General features: G+C 51.6%; 1 protein-coding gene across 1 annotated transcript in view; it reads right to left on the reverse strand.

Annotated features, from left to right (window-relative positions):
- Positions 1 to 16021, reverse strand: part of LOC134017910 (plakophilin-4-like) — a 45886-nt gene that overhangs the window by 22005 nt on the left and 7860 nt on the right. The window contains 11 exon segments of the mRNA XM_062458041.1: positions 1663 to 1876; positions 2497 to 2629; positions 4806 to 5016; positions 6278 to 6377; positions 6379 to 6443; positions 13878 to 14050; positions 14052 to 14141; positions 14143 to 14300; positions 14302 to 14388; positions 15141 to 15328; positions 15596 to 15724. Coding sequence (XP_062314025.1) covers positions 1663 to 1876; positions 2497 to 2629; positions 4806 to 5016; positions 6278 to 6377; positions 6379 to 6443; positions 13878 to 14050; positions 14052 to 14141; positions 14143 to 14300; positions 14302 to 14388; positions 15141 to 15328; positions 15596 to 15724 — 1548 coding nt within the window.

Below are 16021 nucleotides of genomic sequence, written 5' to 3' on the forward strand. Positions count from 1 at the left end.
TGGTGTTGCTGAGCTCACCAGTGCGTTCTTTCTTTTTAAGAATGTACCAAACAGTTGATTTGGCCACACCTAATGTTTTTGCTATCTCTCTGATAGGTTTGTTTTGATTTTTCAGCCTAACGATGGCTTGCTTCACTGATGGTGACAGCTCTTTGGACTTCATATTGAGAGTTGACAGCAACAGATTCCAAACACAAATACCATACTTGAAATGAACTCTAGACCTTTTATCTGCTCCTTGTCAATGAAATAACGAACTCCCATGAGGGAATAACATACACCTGGCCATGGAACAGCTGAGCAGCCAATTGTCCAATTACTTTTGGTCCCTTAAAAATGTATTGTAATTCCTACACCGTTCACCTGATTTGGATGTAAATACCCTGAAATTAAAGCTGAAAGTCTGCACTTAAAGCACATCTTGATTGTTTCATTTCAAATCCATTGTGGTGGTATACAGAGCCAAAATGATGAAAATTGTGTCAATGTCCAAATATTTATGGACCTAACTGTATGTGTGTGTGTGTATGTTAGTTCTACGTGTGTGTGTTAGTTCTACGTGTGTGTGTGTGTTAGTTCTACGTGTGTGTGTGTGTTAGTTCTACGTGTGTGAGTGTGTTAGTTCTACGTGTGTGTGTGTGTTAGTTCTACGTGTGTGTGTGTTTTGGGGTGTTTTCAGGGGCAGCTGCCTGTAACATGAGTTGTTCTCAAACTGCTGACTCGGGCACCTGGGAGCCAGACATGTTGTAACACCACTCCCTGATCCCAAACTAGCAGGATTTATCCCCCCCCCCACACACACACACACACACAGAACTGCAGTGTGTGCACCGAGCAGGCTGGAAAGCTAAGGAAGCACTGAATCTCTCGTCCTGTGAGGAAAGCAGGTTTCATTTATTTCCCCTTATTTTACCAAGTACATTAAGAGGGAGTCTGGTACAGGAGCTAAGAGTCTGAGCGGGGAGAGGGATGTGAGCGAGGAGAGGTGTACCTCTGCTGGTGGACATGACAGCATGAACAGCCAAGCTGGGAAAGTAGGACATCCATACAAGTGCACAAAACACCCAGGGCTTCTCTAATACAGCACAGCAGAGACAGGACTACAATTCACTAAAACTACAACTCCCAGAGGCTGGAGGGAGAAGGGACTGAGGCAGGCCAGTGACTCATGCCAGCCAGACTGCTGGACAGGAGGGTTAATAATTCAGCAGATGTTCATCCAGTTGGGTAATGTTCCCAGTGCCCAGACACACAGGCCAGGAGCACTCCTGAGAATGTGACAGAAGCAAACTCTGAATAATACAGAGAGAGAGGGGAGGAGAGGAGCGAGGGAGAGAGTGTGGGGGGAGAGAGAGAGAGAGAGGGAGGAGAGGAGCGAGGGAGAGAGTGTGGGGGGAGAGAGAGAGAGAGAGAGAGAGAGAGAGAGGGAGGAGAGGAGCGAGGGAGAGAGTGTGGGGGGAGAGAGAGAGAGGGAGGAGAGGAGGAAGAGACAGAGGGTGACAAGGTAGTATGATAGGACAGAGGGGTTAGTCACACACAGAGCTGTGTCAGAATACCAGAGACAGCCCTCTTTGGAGAGACCAGAGACAGCCATAGAGACGCTTGGAGAGAGTTCACTACACAGACACGACCAGCAGCGCGCACACACACACACACACACACCTGTGACGAGCTCCCTAACTTCCGCGTCGACGGTCTTCCTCAGCAGTCGCAGCAGAGCGGGCACGCCACCCGCGTTCCTCACGGCCACCTTGTTGTCGTCCATGGCCTTGCCGTACACCAGGTTCCTGAGCGCGCCGCAGGCGTTCCTCTGCACCTCCAGAGCCTTGTGGTCCAGGAGGTCCACCAGGTGCTTGATGCCCCCCAGGTGACACACCTATGGGCGGGGTCACAGGGTTAGGAGGAGTCACTGTGATCCGACACGTCACGCACACTTTCTCTCCCTCTTTCACACACATACACACACGCCAGGGTCAGAAGTTCACAGGACACGTACTCACCCTGGATCACAGCGCACACACACACACACACACACACTCCACACCCAACTTTCTCTGACTGAGATGAGCTGGAGTTCAGAGCCTGAAGGACAGCTGGCCAGCTGTATTCATGTTGTTGCTTCAGAAAGAGTAAACATTCATATCTCTATTCCTTCCAGATAAAAGTAATTGTGTAAATGTAAATGCTAATATATAATCTCACTGCACCTTTCCGAGCTCATGAAATCCCTGAACCCCGAAGAAGCCATACAATCTGGATATACATATTAAAGTTTCTAGCTGGAGTGAAGTATTGAAGAAAAATAAAAAAACATTATAACAAATCTTGAGAAAGCGATGGCATCGTGTGTAGGAGCTGGACTGTTTGTGGTATGGTATGAATAGATTTAACTGTGAACTTTTTGCACCAGAAGACAGTGAAACTACATTTCCCATCTACAGAGCAGACAGCTACTGGCAGGCTTCTCAAACTCAGGGACAAAGTCAATGTTCGTACCTCCACCTTGATCCTGTTGTCTCCGTAGCAGAGGTGCTGCAGGTAGGCTGCAGCGTTGGCCTGGACAGAGGGGAAGTGATGCTGCAGCATGTGGATCACCTCCGCCAGCTCTGGGTCACGCCACGCAAACTCCCTACACACACACAGGAAGCAGGGGCATCGGCATGACGACCGGGGAGAAACACATACACACACTGTTCACAGAAACACACACACTTAAACATGCACACACAGATACACACACACACACGGCTACAGGGCACATTGTGTGATATATTTCTTGCTCAGGAAATGACACTGACCTCCACAGCAATATTATTCTGAGAGTATTGCTTTTCCTCAATAGAGAGATCACTTCTCAGAGATTTAGGGGATTCTGAGAAAATATTATCCAGCCTTTGGACAACTAGATTAAACTTCCTTTGATGAAAAGGTTGGTTAAATGTGAAAGCTTTCCAAAGAAATGTTCATTCACCAGAAACAAACTTGTATTCATTGATATTAACATATAACTTTGTGTGTTAGGTACTTCTTAAAATGTTTTAGGTATTTGAGCTCAGTAGCTGAAGTTATACTTTGAGGGGGTGAGCAGAGGAAGTCTTAACTGGAGGGACTGTGCTTCTCTGACACACCATGGGCCTCATGTACGTACATTCGCAAACATAGTGTTATTAGGGACCACGTACCTGGGGTCAAGTAACTTAAGCTTTTTAAAACCTTGCTTTTTATCAATACCTTGGCGCAAACTCACACTTCCTGCATGTTCCAACGATTGATTTTGCTTCAGGTGGTAAAAAAGGTTTGTCGTATTACCAGACATGGTAGCCACAGTTTACTACACAATTTGCACCGAACATTGCCCTGCTCTTTGTCGGATTTCAAAAAGCCAAACCACTTCCAAATAACTGAAGAAGACGAACCCTTTTTATCAATAATTTCTTTATTGGAAGTTGCTCCCTCGCCATAGCTATAACTGGCACTGTTTTCGGCAATAAGACTCATTTTCTGCGGTTAACATTAGCTACTCCACTTGAGGTGCTCAGTATATTTCAGTGAGCGTAGGATACCATTTCTCCACAACTTCCTGCTGCATCACAGAAATTAAATGGACTGCTGTTCCTAATTATTCTCTATCGACATTATCAATATTATTGAAAATGAATTAATGTCACAATAAGTTTATTGAGGGAAGTCATTACTTCGATAAAACAATTATCGCCCAGCCCAACTTTTACGCGCAGATTGCGAAACAAAAACGCCTGAAGTGGGCGTAAAAGCGTTAGTACATGAGGCCCCATGACGCCACGGCGTGTTACTGAGCACAGACGAGCTGCAAACCTGCAGGAGCAGACCCACCAAAGAGCCTTTTCATCTGAATGACCTCTGGGCTGTGAACAACCAACACTGACACAGAGCACAGAGCACATGTCCCAGGGTAGGAACAAGACACGTGATTCTCTGTCGACCTTTTAGTCTGTTGTCCTTTCTGAGGTTGACTGTGGAATAGGGAGCAAAGAGGAGGAGAGGGAGGAGGAGAGGGAGGAGGAGAGAGCAGAGAGGAGGAGAGGAGAGGAGGAGAGGAGAGGAGGAGAGAGAGCAGAGAGGAGGAGAGGAGAGGAGGAGAGAGAGCAGAGAGAAGAGGAGAAGGATGGGAAGAGGAGGAGAGGGAGGAGGAGAGAGCAGAGAGGAGGAGAGGGAGGAGAAGGAGAGAGAGCAGAGAGAGGAGGAGGAGAGGGAGGAGGAGAGGGACAAGGAGAGAGAGCAGAGAGAAGAGGAGAGGGAGGAGGTGTGACGGAGCAGGAGGCTGCTGGGAGAAGGGACAGGGCTGGTGTGAACAGCTCTTCATTTAGCAAGGTCAGGGTTTATGCTACGGGTCAACACCGTAGCAAGGTCAGGGTTTATGCTACGGGTCAACACCGTAGCAAGGTCAGGGTTTATGCTACGGGTCAACACCGTAGCATTTGAGCGTTGACAAGCTGCCATTCGCTCAATCTAACTAGCTGGCCACGAGCATTCCTCAAACTTCCGGCACCAAAATAAGGACAGATGAGGGAAAGTTGTGCAGCGTTTTCGCTCATTTCATCTGTTTAACCTCATAATCAGTTTTCATAAATTAGAAAGGCCTGTGATCGACTGAACATGTATTTTTCATCTGTCTGCATGCACCATGACGTCCGTACCGTGACGGTTCAGTATGAATACATGAACCCGTTACAGCCCTAGCCTCTGTACGATCACTAGACACCCCGGGATGTCAGAGCCAGATACAAGCGGTTTACACAGAACCAGTTCGAAGCGGTTTGGGCTACCTGGGGTCTTTCTGGATGCTGTCTATAGAGGGGGAACGCATGGCCCCGTCGTCCACGGCGACGCCCTGGCGTGCGTAGCTGCCTCCGCCGGGGCGGTACTGGGCGGGGCGGTAGGGCTCAGCGTAGTTGCCCGTGTTCATCCCGTACGTCCCCCGCTGGTAGGGCAGAGTGCCGCTGCGCTGGCTGCAGCTTCTCTGGAGGTTTCCCACCCCTGCATCACGAGGAGGAGAGGGGTTAACCAACATGCACTACACACAGCACACATCACATGTGCTCAACATGCACTACACACAGCACACATCACATGTGCTCAACATGCACTACACACAGCACACATCACATGTGCTCAACATGCACTACACACAGCACACATCACATGTGCTCAACATGCACTACACACAGCACACATCACATGTGCTCAACATGCACTATGTTGGGCCAGGGTCAGCTGTCCCAGGTCAGGACACATACTAGACTGGGATGACGACAGCAAACCTTGCAGATGTAGTTGGACCAGGTTAAAGCCACTATCTAACAACGACATAACTGGGTTCTCTGTTTGACTTCTCCAGAGCGAGAATGTAACAGTACAAATTGCGTTTCTGCAAACTTCTAATTACAAGAGTTTCTTTTGTAAACAATAACACAAAGCACAGAAAACAATCCCTGTTGATGTGTCAGTCCTGGAGCGCCGCTACGATCACAGCATCACATCACATCATCACAGATACACATCACGTCATCATATCACATATACACATCACCGCCTCAGAGTTTAACCATAACCCTAAAACTTCTCATTTAGAACTGAACTCATCGAGCTTCTGAGGTTCACTGGAAAGCCTGAGTAGTGTTTGTGTGTGCATGCGTGCGTGAGTGTGCGCGTGAGTGTGTGCATGTGAGAGAGTGTGAGTGAGTGTGTGCTTGCATGTGTGTGTGTGTGACTTCCAGAAGGTTCTGAGAGGGGCCACAGGTGGCAGGCACTCTCTTGCCCCTCATCCTTCTTCTCATGAGGAGGGTGACATGCAGGTAATGGACTCCTTTGTGGCACCTATCAGGACTGAGCTGTCTCATGAGGGAGGGAGGGAGGGAGGGAGGGCGGGAGGGAGGGAGGGCGGGAGGGAGGGAGGGCGGGAGGGAGGGACAGGTTGGCTGGCTACAGTACAGAATGTTCCCAAGAGAGATCACTTACGAGACGGATGGAGAGATACAACGAGAAAGAGACAGATAACCGTGGTGGCTCACTGGGGTCAGTGTGTATACCAGTACTACTCAAGACTGAACACAGGGGCCCGGGTTCGATTCCAGCCCGGGTCATTTCCTGCATGGTCCTCACCTTCCCTGCACTAAACCATCTCCCCCCCAGCTCACTGAGGCCTACAAGTGTGCACACAAACTATCTATGTGGGTGTGGCCTACTGTGAAGGTGTGTGTGGGTGTGGCGTGCTGTACAGGTTGTGTGCGTGCAGTACCAGAGGTGCTCCTGTAGAGGGTGCCCGGCGAGGCTGTGTGTGTGGGGCTGCGGTACAGCGGGCTCTGGAAGGAGCGGTCCTCGTAGATGGGTGTGATGTGGGCGGTCAGGGGACATGGCTGAGCGCAGGTCCTGACCCGGCTGACTGGAGTAGGAGCTACGCATGCCTGGGAGAGAGAGACAAGGAGAGAGAGAGAGAGAGAGAGAGAGAGAGAGAGAGAGAGAGAGAGAGAGAGAGAGAGAGGAGAGAGAGAGAGAGAGAGAGAGAGAGGGGGAGGGAGAGAGAGGGGGAGGGAGAGAGAGGGGGAGGGAGAGAGAGGGGAGGGAGAGAGAGGGGGAGGGAGAGAGAGGGGGAGGGAGAGAGAGGGTGAGGGAGGGAGAGAGAGGGGGAGGGAGAGAGAGGGGGGAGGGAGAGAGAGGGGGAGGGAGGGAGAGTTAAACAAAGCATTGTAGTATTTTACAGCTTCTCTCCATTTACCACTTTCAATGATGGGGGAAGAGTGTGACACAGACAGGAGAGGAGGGGGGGGGAACTCAGAGCACCACCAGTGACCTCTGGTTTGTCATCCACATTAGCATCACACAGTGACAGTGCTAGGAGCTGTACGCACACGCACACACACACACAGAGCTGAGGATATTTAGCAATATGAAGTGGAATGGAGTGACAGCGAGGCACTCAGTGGTGAAAGCTCTGCCACGTTCTACCAGTCTGAATCTGACAACTAAGCTGCTACTTAAGACCAAATTGAAAAGAATTGAAGTCTCATTTCCATGTCTGTGTAAAGCTAAGGCAGTGGTCTGTATATGATAGAGCCACAACACCTCACACTGTCCTCTCTCCCGCTCTCTCTCGCTCTCTCCCTCGCTCTCTCTCCCGCTCTCTCTCGCTCTCTCCCTCGCTCTCTCCCGCTCTCTCCCTCGCTCTCTCTCGCTCTCTCTCACTCTCTCCCTCTTTAATGATCCAGCTCTTTAATGAGCACTGACTCCTGTTAATGTGTGTGTGTGTGTGTGTGAGTGTGTGTGTGAGGCAGTCCAAGTCCAGATGTGGAGCCATGTTGAAGTCTGTAGAAACCTGTGCTCTCATCTCTGTAGAAGCCTGCGCTCTCATCTCTGTAGAAGCCTGCGCTCTCATCTCTGTAGAAGCCTGTGCTCTCATCTCTGTAGAAGCCTGTGCTCTCATCTCTGTAGAAGCCTGTGCTCTCATCTCTGTAGAAGCCTGTGCTCTCATCTCTGTAGAAACCTGTGCTCTCATCTCTGTAGAAGCCTGCGTGCTCTCAGCTGAGTGCACGCGCACACATACCCACGCCTCGTGTTTGTTTGTGTGTGAGGGTGTGTGAGGGAGCAGAGTGATGTGTGCATGTTTGTCCTCACACCAGAAGGACTGATACAGCTCTGAGCCAAGCGTGCGCACACCCCCCACGGTGTGGGCTCTGGTCCCACACACAGCAGACAGGCACACTGCTGCCGCCTCAGTGCCGCCTCGCAGCACAGGGACTGGGATTACTACAGCTCAGCACAGACATCACCAATCAACAAGCATGTGGATCTACAGAGGCCGCCAGGAAGGTTTCCCTGGTCACAGAGGAGGAGCTGGTCTGACCTCTGGAGAGGCAGCCAGGCCACGGCTAGGCCTGAGCCCAATGGAGGAGCTGTCACTGGGGGAGCTGCTGTCACAACACCCTGCCGACCTCCACCTCTACCGCCACACTAACGGCTGCTCAGAATGTACACAAACTGGAGTTACCGTTACGGCCTACGTAGTGCTGAGAGTGCTGAGAGAGGGAGAGGGAGGGAGAGAGAGAGCATGGAAACGAGCCTAATGGGGATGTTGAGCTCAGAGAGCAGGTGAGCTGACCCCCAGCGTGGAGGGGCTCCGTGCTGGCATGAAGAGTGAACAGCAGTGTCTTCACCTCACAGCTAGCACAGAGCCAGCAGGAGGGAGACCTACAGGAGAGATCTGGCTGCTCTCTACAGAGAGACAGAGCCAGCAGGAGGGAGACCTACAGGAGAGATCTGGCTGCTCTCTACAGAGAGACAGAGCCAGCAGGAGGGAGACCTACAGGAGAGATCTGGCTGCTCTCTACAGAGAGACAGAGCCAGCAGGAGGGAGACCTACAGGAGAGATCTGGCTGCTCTCTACAGAGAGACAGAGCCAGCTGTGGGAGACCTACAGGAGAGATCTGGCTGCTCTCTACAGAGAGGCAGAGCCAGCAGGAGGGAGACCTACAGGAGATATCTGGCTGCTCTCTACAGAGAGACAGAGCCAGCTGTGGGAGACCTACAGGAGAGATCTGGCTGCTCTCTACAGAGAGACAGAGCCAGCAGGAGGGAGACCTACAGGAGAGATCTGGCTGCTCTCTACAGAGAGACAGAGCCAGCAGGAGGGAGACCTACAGGAGAGATCTGGCTGCTCTCTACAGAGAGACAGAGCCAGCAGGAGGGAGACCTACAGGAGAGATCTGGCTGCTCTCTACAGAGAGACAGAGCCAGCAGGAGGGAGACCTACAGGAGAGATCTGGCTGCTCTCTACAGAGAGACAGAGCCAGCTGTGGGAGACCTACAGGAGAGATCTGGCTGCTCTCTACAGAGAGGCAGAGCCAGCAGGAGGGAGACCTACAGGAGATATCTGGCTGCTCTCTACAGAGAGACAGAGCCAGCTGTGGGAGACCTACAGGAGAGATCTGGCTGCTCTCTACAGAGAGACAGAGCCAGCTGTGGGAGACCTACAGGAGAGATCTGGCTGCTCTCTACAGAGAGACAGAGCCAGCTGTGGGAGACCTACAGGAGAGATCTGGCTGCTCTCTACAGAGAGACAGAGCTAGCTGTGGGAGACCTACAGGAGAGATCTGGTTGCTCTCTACAGAGAGACAGAGCCAGCTGTGGGAGACCTACAGGAGAGATCTGGCTGCTCTCTACAGAGAGACAGAGCCAGCAGGAGGGAGACCTACAGGAGAGATCTGGCTGCTCTCTACAGAGAGACAGAGCCAGCTGTGGGAGACCTACAGGAGAGATCTGGCTGCTCTCTACAGAGAGACAGAGCCAACAGGAGGGAGACCTACAGGAGATATCTGGCTGCTCTCTACAGAGAGACAGAGCCAGCTGTGGGAGACCTACAGGAGAGATCTGGCTGCTCTCTACAGAGAGACAGAGCCAGCAGGAGGGAGACCTACAGGAGAGATCTGGCTGCTCTCTACAGACAGAGCCAGCTGTGGGAGGGAGCTGGGACGTGGAACATCTCCTCTGCCTTTCCACAGCTCCCCCGCCTCTCCTGACTTCTCCCTGCCTCTAGGGAAGGCTAGGAGGGAGGGTGGAGAGGATGGAGAGAGAGAGGAGGGTGGAGAGGGGAAGATGGAGGTAGGACGGTGGGTGGAGAAGTGAAGATGAAGGGAGGGTGGAGGAGAGGATGGAGGGAGAGAGGAGGGTGGAAAGGGAGGGAGAGGATGGACCGAGGGATGAGTAGCAACCAGTTAGCAGGCGGATGAGTCTATGATCCCTAATTAGAACCTGGGTCTCCTGGGCTAGGAGATGGACGTCGGCCCTAATGGCTAAATGACAAGGACAATTTATCTTCATCTTCTGATTTTGGCAGAGAGAAGAGATGGCTTCAGAGGAGAGAGAATGGAGCAGGAGAGAGGATAGAGGAGAGAAGGAGAGGGGGGGGTGAAAGGAGAGGTGAGAGGGATGGAGAGGAGAGCAAGAGGAGAGGAGAGAGAGGTATGAAGAGGAGAGGGGGGGTGGAGAGGGAGGGATGGAGAGGAGAGGGATGGAGAGGGAGGGAGGGATGGAGAAGAGAGGAGAGGGAGGGATTGAGATGAGAGCAGGAAGAGAGGAGAGAGCGGGATGAGAGGAGAGAGAGGGATGTAGAGGAGGGAGGGGATAGAGGAGAGAACAGGTGGGACTAACTAACCCTACACAACTCAGGATTCTGAGTGCTGATCATCAACATGCTAATGAGACCTGGTGTGTGACCATCCCGTAACTACGGATACGGATGCTCCAACTCCTGTTACGTAACCCCTCGGCAACAGTCCCAGATGAGACGGGTGGGGGGGAGGGGCGGGGAGAAAGAGAGAGAACTCGAGAGGGTACAATTTCTGTGGAAATTGTAGGGTGTGCTCGCTTGCGTCGGTTGCAGGTGGGTCCGTCCCCTTAAGTTTTTTCCCATCTAGTGATATTTTCAAGCATTTCGCCTACTCAAGAACCCCCCTTGAAACAAGCGAACCCCCTTTGAAACAAGCTACTGTAACAACGTTGTCACCGGCAGTATTTCAGATGGAAACAGTACCATCTGCTAACTGAAAATATGCCCCCAAAAACGTAAATAAGCTTTACATCTATTTAGGGAGAAATGGCTAATTCAAAATAAGTTTGCTACGAGCAAGCTAGTTGCGGTGGCTAGCCAAACTTCACTGAGTGAGGGGATTGTTTTTAAGCGCCGGAAATGAGCATGTTTCTTTTGACATAAAGTTTAGGCTGTGGCACTGAAGCCAGCGACACACCACACAAGCTTGAGTTTAAATACATTCTTTAATGTGACATTACTTACTGTACATGCAGATCTTGATTTGCTTAAATGTACATGTATGATGCTGCTAGTACACCACGGCACGATACGATACTCGCTGTGCAACAGCACATCTATGCACGTTGTATCCATGCGTCGTTGCTAACGTGTGCTGACGTGGTGACGTAGATAGCACTGAGTACCCTTCGTCGACTAAAGGCACTTTTTTGCCACAAAAACGTTGTAACCTCCTAAACCGTGCAACGGAACGTACATAAAAACACAAGCAACGCAATCGAGACCAAGACAAACATTTTGACACAGGCGTTGTCTATGTAGTCCAAATATTGACTGATCCTTAGGGGGGCGAAAATAAACAATAATAAATAAATATATATGTGAGAGAACAATGGTTGTGCTCGCCGAAGGCGTGAGCACACCCAATGAGACAAAGGAAATATACTGTTAAGTTCATGATGGGATGGAGAGAGGGAAGGAGAGAGCAGGAGGGAGGGAGGGAGAGAGGGAAGGAGGGAGGAGAGAGGGAGAGAGGGCAGGAGGGAGGGAGGGAGAGAGGGAAGGAGGGAGGGAGAGAGGGAGAGAGAGCAGGAGGGAAGGAGGGAGGGAGAGAGGGAGAGAGAGCAGGAGGGAGGGAGAGAGCAGGAGGGAGAGGGAGAGCAGGAGGGAGAGTGAGAGCAGGATGGAGGGAGGGAGGGAGGGAGGGAGGGAGGGAGGGAGGGAGGGAGGGAGGGAGGGAGAAGGAGAGTCCAATTGAGCATGGGGCAGGATCATCAGTCATGCCCCAGTGTGGATGAGAGGCATGAGCAGCACACTGCAGTAATGGCCCAGGAGGAGTCCTCTCTCCTGGGCTCCTGGGCTGCAGGAGTGGGAGACACACTCGTACTTGGTCTGAAGATAATAACAGCCATGAGGGCATCTCTCTAAAGCACTCCAAACTTCTACAATAACAAGGTTTGATACTCGCAGGAGAAAATAGAAATGATGATTTCACTCACAGCCAAGCGGTAACGACATACACACACACCATGCTCACACACACACACACCATGCTCACACACACACACACCATGCTCACACACACCATGCTCACACACACCATGCTCACACACACACACACCATGCTCACACACACCATGCTCACACACACACACACACACACACACCATGCTCACACACAAACACACAAACACACACCAATAAACAAGCACAATAGCACACAGACAGACATAGACACACACATATAGGAAAGGAGCTGGCAGGGCACAGACAGACAGAGCAGTAGGAGAGAGTGTTCACCTGGGGCGGCGTCTGCCAGAGGGGCTGATCAGATCCACGGGCAGCAGAAAGCAGAAAGCATCATTCAAACTGAGTTAGTTCTGCTTTAAAGCTGCCGTAGGTAACATTTGAAACCTTCATGTGAGAAGCAGAGCCCCCAATTACTGACTGAACTTCTAAGCATTCCTCCAGCTCCAGTTTGGATTGACAGCGGTGTCACAAATAAGCCAAGGGGGAAGGCGTGTCTCGCCAAAGGTGATTGGCTGGAAGAGGACTGCTTGAACATGATTGGCTGGAAAGTAGTGGGCCCCTTCAAAATGAAAAACTGACTATCCACTGGCACTGAGCTATCGTAGTTGCTAAACTCTCACAGGGCCTTATTAGCAAACAACATGTTTATTGGGCACAAGTTCTTATTTTTGACTGAAAATGTTAACTTTTGTATCTTTAGCTTGAGTTCTTTTAATATGAAATGGACAGTCCTCATTGTGAGGTAGACTTGCAGACCTGCCTGTTGTAGGTGGTGCCCTGTGTGACATCAGCAATTACAGATAGCACAGCTCAAGCACAGATCATTCTACTCAGGAGATGATTGGCCGACAGGTAGAACACTGGGATGAACACAACCTCGACTGTGGTGACAAATTACTGGCCACTTATTCTCCACTTCCTGGAATAAGAGAGAGAGAGAGAGAGAGAGAGAGAGAGAGAGAGAAGATGAGAGAGTAGAGAGAGAGAGAGAGAGAGAGAGAGAGAGAGAGAGAGAGAAAGAGAGAGAAAGAGAGAAAAAGAGAGAGAAAAAGAGAGAGAAAAAGAGAGAGAAAGAGAGAGAGAAAAAGAGCTAGTGGATCTGACAGATACCACAGGAGAGAGAGAGAGCTAGTGGATCTGACAGATACCACAGGAGAGAGAGAGAGCTAGTGGATCTGACAGAGAGACCACAGGAGAGAGAGAGAGCTAGTGGATCTGACAGAGAGACCACAGGAGAGAGAGAGAGCTAGTGGATCTGACAGAGAGACCACAGGAGAGAGAGACCACCTCTTCTCAGACGCTGTCACACAACTCTGATTTTGATGCTTTCAAATGTAAAGTCTGACTCCTAGCTGACGCCCTCAGCACAACAGCAGATCTATCAATCAACAACACAATACTAATTGCTTAGAGGTGCTGTCAACCAGAACAGAGGCAGCCCTTGGTGCTGACAGGACTGGGGGTTGAAAGGCATTATTGCCTCTGCTGAATGAATACATTATTCTGAAATTACTAACAAGAGTGAGCTTTATTTCATTTATCTTGGCTAAAAGACTTTGTGTATGTATTGTCAACATCGCTAACAACAATATGTACTTAATTAATTTCTGTACATGAAAGGGTGGATCTCTGATTGTGGTAGTGAAGTGTACAGTTAGAGAGAAGTGTACAGTTAGAGAGAATTACAGAATGGAAAAAAGGTTTCATGATGAGATGCATCTAAAGACCTGTGGTGGAGCCCACAAAGAGGTCTGTGTGTGTGTGTGTGTGTGGGTGTGTGTGTGGTGTGTGTGGGTGTGTGTGTGTGTGTGTGTGTAGACAGGGACTGGCATTAAGCCACCAGGCCCTGGAGACATGGTGTGGTGAGGAGCAGGAATGGAAAAGAACATCAGTGGCAGGCCTGTCACCATGTCACCATTTCAACTCTCTCTGCTCTCTGATTCCAGACAGGATCATTTCTGCAAGCCTGTTCTTGTCCTCAGTTGTGCATACGTGTGTGTGTGGGTGCGTACAGCACATGCGTGCGTGGTGTGTGTGTGTCCCTCACCGGTGAGACTGTCTGGTCGAGGCACCATACTCTCGTAGACGTCGTAGCCGTGCGCTGCGTAGGGGTCCTGCGTGGCGGTGCAGGGAGCGAGGCAGGGAGGAGCTACAGTGTGCTGAGGCACGGCCGTCATACTGGAGCGCGCTGCCGGAGACCCCGGGCCAGGCTGCTGCGTGAGGGGGCGGAGCTCCCTCCAGCACGGTGTGCGGGGAGCCCCTCCGCCCGCACCCCACCCCCTGGTGGGGCGAGGAGGTGCGCCCGGTGCTTGGCCAGGCGGCGCAGCGTGGCGGGGGAGCCCCGGGAGGCGGGGGGCAGCGTGGAGGAGAAGACGCTGGCCAGCGGCCGGGGCTCCGTCACGATGGGCGAGCCGTAGGCTCCGCCGGCCGGCGCGCCGCGCAGGGAGGAGCGGCCGGGGGAGAGGCCGCTTGGCGTAGGCGGGAGACTGGGCACGAGACGGCACTGAGCTCACCCTCCGCATGGCCCGCCCCGGAGCCGCTGAGGTCATCACCGGGACCTGGGGGAGACACGGTTAGTGACACTACGGCTACGCCACGCCTTATGTTGTTTGTTAGTGACACTACGGCTACGCCACGCCTTATGTTGTTTGTTAGTGACACTACGGCTACGCACGCCTTATGTTGGTTTGTTAGTGACACTACGGCTACGCCACGCCTTATGTTGTTTGTTAGTGACACTACGGCTACGCCACGCCTTATGTTGTTTGTTAGTGACACTACGGCTACGCCACGCCTTATGTTGTTTGTTAGTGACACTACGGCTACGCCACGCCTTATGTTGTTTGTTAGTGACACTACGGCTACGCCACGCCTTATGTTGTTTGTTAGTGACACTACGGCTACGCCACGCCTTATGTTGTTTGTTAGTGACACTACGGCTACGCCACGCCTTATGTTGTTTGTTAGTGACACTACGGCTACGCCACGCCTTAGTGTTGTTTGTTAGTGACACTACGGCTACGCCACGCCTTATGTTGTTTGTTAGTGACACTACGGCTACGCCACGCCTTATGTTGTTTGAGACACACACTCGGGGGTGCACATGTTTAACACACAAATATAAAATACTGCTCTGCCAGTTAGAAAATTCTATTCTATAAAATTCGAAAAAGTCAAATGCACTCGTTCACAGGAAATACACTGAAACGCAATAGTGTGAAGAATGTGTGTTAACCAGCAACTATCCAGCCCCCCCCCCGACGCCCCACCTGCGCCCCCCCGGCGCCCCCTGGGCGAGGGAGCAACGTACCTGCACGGACGCCTGACCCTCCGCCCGGGGCGCTCCTCAGCAGGGTGGCGCCCCCAGTGCCCGGAAGGAGTGCTGCACCCTCAGCTCTGCCTTGGCTGCGCTCTGACAGTAGTAGCTGCTGCCATCCTGATAGCCGCTGTCTGAGTACGAGTTCATCTGGGTGGAGCTGCGTGAGTTCCCTGTAGACCCTGACAGGGGGGAGGGGGGGGGAGGGAAGGGTGAGGCAGAGAGAGCAGGAGACATATGACAGAGAATCAGTGACGTCACGGAGATCCATGACCTTTCTCTATCCAGCTGTGCTAATGACCACACATGACCCCCCCCCACACCCACGCTCATTAGCAGGGTACACAGCTCAGTTCAAAGCATCATTAGGAAAGGTGGGAAAGCCCTCTCATTAAACAGAGGACACATTAACACAGACAGACAGACGTTACTAGGTGATAGTAACAGACCCTCACTTTCATGGAGGGAGGTCTGCTCTGGGGAGAACAGGGGCCAGCTCAGGCTGTGCTTGGCTGTGGTGGGGAGGGCTGCTGGGAGCTGTCTGGCCCCCCGGGGTCTGGCCTCTGTGGTTCTGGCGTCTGGGCGGAGGGACAGGAGGACCACATCACAGGGGGAAGACAGTCTCACAGCAAAAGACAAAACTCGGAACTTTATCAATTTCACTTCAGGTGGCAAAAAAGCGTTTATTCCACAACATTAATTTCATCCTCGTATAAATCCTCAGTCATTACATTTTATCGGCCACTTCATTCCCCTGAGGAGACATTTCAAGGTTTTCTACCTTGCCAGGACTCCTTTTCTCAAGAAACGCCCTACTTAAGTCAGGTATCTAGTGCCAGTTCCCTGTCCTCCCTGACCAGGACCCGGCCCAGATG

Source organism: Osmerus eperlanus, chromosome 3, assembly GCF_963692335.1.
Source record: "Osmerus eperlanus chromosome 3, fOsmEpe2.1, whole genome shotgun sequence".
NCBI lineage: Eukaryota > Metazoa > Chordata > Actinopteri > Osmeriformes > Osmeridae > Osmerus > Osmerus eperlanus.